Genomic DNA, 7,296 nt, shown 5'->3' on the forward strand with positions numbered 1-7,296 from the left:
AGACACTTGTGTCCAATAATTTACTCAGTATATACAGACTGAAGTGCACAATCCAAAAGGCACTGCTCAAATTAATACTGAATTTTGAGAGAAATTCTATCCATCTAAACCACATTACATAACAGAAGTAATCAACCTCACTTACTTTCTTCCCCTGCTTGCTTTGTATTTCCACACAACCCTCCTTCTTGAATCTTTCCTTTGACTCTCTTATACTTGACTTCAAGACTTCAACTACTTCTGGGAGGCAACCCAGGGATTTCCAATTCATGATGGCACACCAAGCATAATGCAACTCAAAACCAGTGACTCTTACAGAATTGTTTTTCCACAGAATATTCATGTGTTGGTTCTAACTACCAGGGTCTTTTCTCCAAATTAAAAAAAAATATAGTAATACCAATCTTTCTCCACTTACACATTTCCCTCACAGAACTGCATCTCACTGTGTATGTCACCTGCTCAAACTTTGAGGTCATGTGTTTGTTTGAGTATCTTCACCAGTCTTTCAGAGATACAGGTCAATAGCTATAGAGTGCACCTTGGTACTTTCCTTTAGCTATTACCAAATCTTAAGTATATTGCTGTTTCAGATAAGAGTCTATGGGAGGTCATGACTCCTCTAACATATAAGTGTTAGATGGTCACACTGCTTAAACTTGGTAAAACATACATAATAATCAGTCAGTAGAAAAGACTTACCTGGCAAATCTCTTTCTTCACAAGTCACCGGAATATTAGTGAACAAGGTAGGTTTGGTTAGCCTCATCACTGAAAAAAAAAACAAAACAAACAAACAAACAAACAAAAAACACTGGTCAAAAAACTATTTTTAATTTTGTTTTTCAATTTCCACAGAAAACCCCAAAACTACACCACAACCACCAAATAGCCTTCTGCAATAAAAAAAACCCTCCCTGCTATTCTAAGATCCAAGAATGCCAATGCTTCCTCTTGCTTTCTATCCCTGGTGAATTAACCTACTCATCTACTGCTTTCAGTTTGACGTGCTAGAGGTTTTACACCTGCTACAGCATTAAGTGCTTTGTGGTCTTCAGAAGTGTGTCTGTTTCATCTGTATGTAGACTTTTCCAGTTTATGTGCCCTGTACTGTAATGCTTGTTGCCCTAGAATGGGACATGATGACTCATACATGATGACCCTTTCAGTCAAACACCAGTCTATTAGAAATTGCATTTACATCTTAACCTATAACACTTACACAAGGAAGAGTAACAAGACTAAAAGCCTACATTATTTATACCACTGCTTTTTGTCTAAGTCACAAACTTTAAACTCAAACCAATAAAACCAGCACAAAAACCTCATGAAAATGCAACAAAGCTATTTTATTGATACTGACAAAATCAAAATTACTAAGATTTTCCTATTAAAAAAACCCTACTTCAAACAAGTGGTATTTTCAAAGGCTATTTTAACTCATACTCAAAATTACATTATTTTCACATAAATAACAGATTTAACGTGCTACTTCTTAAAATAATTTTTCCCTCTTCCAATTAACCAAAGGCCATAAACTTATAGCTTATCATGAAGGCATTCATATGAAACAAAATTGAGCATTTATAATCTTAGGTGTTAATCTGAATATGTAAAAACCGTTAGGGCTTTTTTCTTTGAAACTTAACAAATATAACACCAACTAAAATTAAAAAATTAACCAAAAGGATTTATCTTGATTGCAACAAGTTAATCAATAACTTTGCATTGACACAGGTACGGTGGGTTTATTTTTATTGTACTTTCGTACAGCTATCGTGTCCAGCATTATCTATTTCCAGTGGTGTAAAGTACTCAATTACTTTGATAGACATTTGGGTACAGTGGGCCTTGTTGGTTCACAAGAACTTATGCTACCATACAGCACACCTATGCAAATTGGCATTGACAAAAACACTTTTCACATGAAAAGAGAATATATTCTCTTTGTTACGGTGACCTTTGAAGACTTAGAACCATGAGATATATTAAACAAAACCCAAGATATACAAAATAGAGTAAAGAGTGAACCACATTCAACACTGAAAATGAAAAAGAACAGATACTGAATTACACATGCTTATGAATTAAGCATTCATTGAAGAGAACAAAATGAAAGCCTGGATTTCAGCTTGTTTACCGGTGCTAACCAAGACTGTAGCAATTCTGCAGAGCAATCAAAAGTGGTGTTCACTCTTACAAGACCTCAGTTACCAGCTGAGATGCTCACAGCTAGCAGTGCATCTACCATTATTCACATACAAGCCAACCCAAACCAGCACAAAGCTGGCAGCTACAGTGACAACAACCTCTCCTTCTGTTTAGTAAAAGGTTTGTTTAGCTCTTTTGTCAGTATATCAAATTAATCTAGTCAGACTGTATTACTGGCATTATCCAATTTTATTCAAATTCACACTAAGCCTGTATAACTAGTATTTGCTGTTTCTAAAGAAGAAGTTAAGTCATGTTTCAGAAAATAAATAAATACATCACAGAATTAAATCAAAACAAACTATGACAGGCATATTACCACATTTATTAGGAGTACTAAATTAATGTTAGAAAATGTATCATCTCTTCTAAGATCCTAGATACAAAATACATTAAATAGAACTCAAATCACACTGCATTTTACTTCATTTCATTTTCAAAAATGCTGATGCACAAAGAAATGTTGTTACTATAAATGTTGAGCTCAGAAATATAATGTCAGTAAAAAATTTGGCTATATTACTTTAAAACTAATAACAACTCACTGTTATACTGCAGTTATAATGCAGTCTAGACACCATTTTGCATCAATTTTGCTAAGTGGTCATATTAAATGTCACAAACACCCCAAACATCAATATAAGACATCCACAAATGTCTTAAAATTCAGTCAAAATTTAAGAATACATGTCAATGACTCAAATGGAGAATTTTTTTATCTAAAAATACATAAAGCCTATAATAAAATACAATTATCCAACACAAGGATATTATAAGAATGTTAAGTTTGAGGGGAATTAATTTTTTTTATACAGAGGGATCTCTGTTATGCTTAGGTACACTTTGGTGTGAGCGGCATTAATGACAATCTAACAGTCTACAAATACTGTTTTCCCCCTTTTCCAGATGCTACAGACCTTGACCTCCAGCTACAGCAAAACTATCTAGAATTAGTAGGAGTGAAAATGCATAACCTGCAGTCATATTGATCCAGTTTAACTTCTCTACTGAGCCTCCAAAGTTTCAATTGAGCAGGGACAGCATGACCTTGGAACACTTAGTTCTTTTAGGAGACAAAAAGTCATCCTGAACTCTGCCTTTTATGACCATAAAAGGCATTCAAATTCTCAAAGACAACAAGAGGTTTCAGATAGATGTCTCACTTCTTAATTTCCTCACTTTTAGCTGGAAGCTAGTGTTTTCTTGTTCCCAAATATAATTAGAGACAAAAGAACAGAAACATCAGGGAAAAAATTATTAAAGGCATAAAACAGCAATTATTAAGTTGTTCATTATTTTTCAGCCCACAGCTCCCACTGAAACTATCATTAATACTTCTGTGAAAATATAGCTAACATTACTAAGACAGTCCCACATAAAGTAAGTTTGTACTTCATGGGAGGGATATGCCATCATTAAAAAAACTCACAGACTACTTTCAGGAAGTAATCAGATCTTAAAAATCTTAATGTCAGTTACAGCTATTATAGCAATTATTACAACACACTTTAAAACATCTTTCCTTCTCCTAATTCCAATGAAGCAGAGAGTATGTACTTTGCTTAACTGTATTAATTATTAGCATTAATTTTATTATCTGACATAGCTTGCCACAATAGTCTGGAATTTTTACTTTAATTTTTTCCTTTAGACCAACAAGGTAGAGAAAAGCTATAAAACACAGTACTAAGCCAAACAGAAACTTACTAATCTTAAGAGAACTATAAGTCTTGAGGCAAAAGAAAGTTAAAAAATATATCATTATAGTTACAAAACTGTAGCAAAGTAACATAAGTAGTTTTTTTACTATTAATTCATCAGTTGTTGTAAGGTCTATATATTCTAAAATGCTTAAAAACTCTAGTATTTCTGACAGTAATGTTATTATTAAACTATATCTGAAATTATAAACTAAATATAATTCCATATTTATGTACAAACAAGTTCATTTTATCTGTAAGGCTTAGTTTTTCCCTAAGAATATTTCTAACATATTCACAGTATAATATATCACAGAAAATCCATATCTGTCCCACAGATCTTTGGATAGTAGCATTGCAAGATGGCAATTCATTCTGTTTAATGAGTCTATTCAATTTTATCCATATGTCCTCCAAATTCTGGTTTTTACAAAGAGACTGTTCAATTGTCCACTTGGCTCTACAAAATGCATGCAGCTTTAATCTTTCCAAATTATTCTGTAGTTCTTGAGATAAAGGATGAATCTTTTCTTTGAGTTTAACTCTAGGGAGAGAGACACTCCAAGACCTTTTCAATTTTTGTTTTTCATTAGATGGTGGTTCTCCTTGACAGTCCAAGTTAATTGGTCTGTGAACAGCTTGTACTTGGATTAAAGTTGGACCATGTTTCATGCTAGAGTGAAACTCAAGGAGATTTTTTGTGCAGTCATAATCAGGAGATCCTGTAACATATTCTGAAGGTGTAGAAAGCTGTTTCAATTCTTCTGCTTCCTCACAAGAAATAACAGGTGCCTGCTTTTTTGGTTTGAGGGGAAGTCTGTGTAAATCATTTGGAAACCAGGGTGCAAATCTTGGTAACTGGCGAATGGGAAACTCCTTCACTGCTGCTTCTGCAAGTTTCTGCAGTTTTATTGGATCTCTCTGATGTGGTCGATAGTGCAAGACCACTTCCATGCTTGAACAGTAGGAATCCAGTGATTCTTAGGAAAACAGTCTCTTGATAATGATTCATGTATATAGACTGAAACATCTTATTTATAAGAATTTCCTTGCCCCATGATGCAAAGATCAGTGGAAAACAGGACCTAAAGCAGAAGTATTATAAAACAATGAGATACTTCCATATTAAGACAAAGGTTGCTAGGATATTTTTCAAGAAAGAAACAGGTAGTAAAAATACATGAGATATATATCAGAACATACTATTTTATCTTGGCTGAACATTAGCAGCTGTATTCTGTCATTACCAGTGTAACTTCAGTACACTGAGCATTATCTACATGCACACTGCTTACTCAAAACAGTCCTTTTCAGGACTGAGAACTCTTTTACTGTCACCATCTCATACTTGCCATCCATCACTATTTTGGTTGTGAAGCATATTAAAAGGCACACAATTCACAATTACTACTGCCTATTTTCTCAAATTTAGCAGAGAATTTAAAGAGTTTTACTCCTATATATCAGCACTTTCAGCCAAGCACATAAAGTAACTAGAAAACACGTATGTTACAGAAACCCTTCCCAAAATAGTACCAACTGATATAGTAATTTTTAAAGTGAAAAGTTAAAAGGGAAGTGCTCTAGGCAAATTAAAGCTGCCTGCTTCCATTTTGCATCAGAACTACATATCTAGTTTTACTCTCAAAGATTCCAAGCATCACATGCAACTAGGCTTTAATCCTTAAGGAACTGATAATTTATTAATTTATTAGACTTTTGGAATAACTAAGCAACTTATTAAGTTGTCAAAGGCTTTATACTTCCATACAAAGATTATATCAAATGCAGAAGCATGATGAGGGGAGAACTACTCTATTATGAAACATAAGTAAAACATGCAGTGCTGCTCTACTATTTCCTACCCTTGTCCCCCTTTCCCCCTGCACCCACAAGAAATTTGCAATCGTTTCACACTCCCTAATGGAGAGCAGTGACATACATGATATTAAAATAACAAAATCTAGGACTGCTACTGTCAAGATTTTGTTTAATACAGTCACAATGCTAATAAATCCACATACCTACCCCACTTCTACAAAACCTACAACCTGTATTAAATTAAATCCAAAACCAAGGATGGCACTGATTTCTTATAAAAGCAAAATGATCCACCATAAAGCTTTTTCCTTTAAATAAATTACTACCAAAACGCATTTGGCAGCTGCTGATCTTTCATGTTCTCATGTTTTTGCCCTTATTGCGTATGCATATTTTTGAACTTTGAATTAGGGTTAACAGATTTTACGAGCACATGGAGACACCATTAAAAACTTTGTCCAGGAGAGTTTTAAAACGAGAAGATGGCCTCTGAAATTACTCATACCTGCACTACTTTATCCACCTGGGCAGTCTTACTGATCTAGAATGCTTGCAGAGGTGAGATTCTAACCAGCTCTTTATTACATGTACATAACTAGTGGCATTTATGATTCAGAAATTAACAAATTCTTCACATGGCTCTCTTCATTTCTACATTAATTTTGGAGGCATGCAAGTGACCTACACAACTGTATTTTCACTCTTCGTGATCCCTGAATCAAGGAAGTAAGCCTCCTAACTGAACATTATGCGGTGAAAAGGGCAAAAGCCATACAAAGGGGAATCACGGAATCAACCGTGTTGGAAAAGATGTCTGAGATCATGGAATCCAACGTAAAACCGAACACCACTTTGTTAAATATACCGTGGCATCAAGCGCCACGTTCAGTTTTTCCTTAAATACTTTCCGGGACGGTGACTCCACTACCTCCCTGGGCAGCCCATGCCCGTGTCTAATCCCTCTTCCTGTGAAGGAATCCCTCCTAACGCACAACCTAAACCTCCCCTGACACAGTTAAACACTGCGTCCTCTCGTCCTGAAAAACAAATAAACAAAAGAGGTAGCAGGAGAACTGGAAAGGAAATTATAGCTGAACATTTTCTTTGAAGCCTTAAGCACTGACCCAGCCGGGCAGCCGAGCTGAGCCTCTCACGCCTCCTGTGAGCCGCACACCCTCTCCCGTGTGCACCACAGAAGCACACCCTGTGGTGTGCGCCGCACGGCAGAACAGTCCTCACTGCTCCCTTATGCCCTCAGGCACCGATCGCCGCGGGCTCCGAGCGCCAGGCCGCTCCCTGCTCCACCTCCTTCTAAACTGAGGGGAGAACCACCCTCGGCTGCGGATCAGACACGCTGTTTCACCACCGAATCGGGGCCGGGCGGGCGGGAACCGGTGAGGCCGCGCTGTTGGTACCTTTTAGAGCCAGCAAATGCTCCTGCTTGGGCTGGTTGACGTCCATGGCCTTCACCCCGCGGGATGGCCGGCGGAGCGGGAGGAGCCGCGCAGACTGCGGCGGCAGCAGGCACGACCGTCCCAGGCTGCAGCGCGGCGGGAGGGACTAC

At 36.8% G+C, this 7,296-nt stretch overlaps 2 protein-coding genes across 5 annotated transcripts in view; both read right to left on the reverse strand.

Moving 5' to 3' along the window:
• TRAPPC13 (trafficking protein particle complex subunit 13) overlaps positions 1-7,265 on the reverse strand; it is a 26,707-nt gene extending 19,442 nt beyond the window's left edge. For all 4 annotated transcript variants that reach the window (XM_054003711.1, XM_054003710.1, XM_054003709.1 and 1 more), the window contains exons 1-2: positions 7,148-7,265; positions 703-771 (exon numbers count right to left, since the gene is read on the reverse strand). In XM_054003711.1, coding sequence (XP_053859686.1) covers positions 703-771; positions 7,148-7,193 — 115 coding nt within the window. In that variant the 5' untranslated portion in view covers positions 7,194-7,265. The remainder of the gene's footprint in view (positions 1-702; positions 772-7,147) is intronic.
• Positions 2,518-7,193, reverse strand: SHLD3 (shieldin complex subunit 3). The gene is made up of 2 exons (XM_054003713.1): positions 7,148-7,193; positions 2,518-4,996 (listed from the first exon to the last, which is right to left on the reverse strand). Exon 2 carries the CDS (start codon positions 4,863-4,865, stop codon positions 4,116-4,118), a length of 750 nt encoding a protein of 249 aa, XP_053859688.1. The 5' UTR covers positions 4,866-4,996; positions 7,148-7,193; the 3' UTR covers positions 2,518-4,115.
• Positions 7,266-7,296: the final 31 nt, after the last annotated feature.

This window comes from Vidua macroura, chromosome Z (genome assembly GCF_024509145.1).
Source record: "Vidua macroura isolate BioBank_ID:100142 chromosome Z, ASM2450914v1, whole genome shotgun sequence".
NCBI lineage: Eukaryota > Metazoa > Chordata > Aves > Passeriformes > Viduidae > Vidua > Vidua macroura.

Bases quoted from the DNA above. Each gene is read 5' to 3' on its own strand.
- SHLD3 (XM_054003713.1), bottom strand. From the start codon at position 4,865: ATGGAAGTGGTCTTGCACTATCGACCACATCAGAGAGATCCAATAAAA.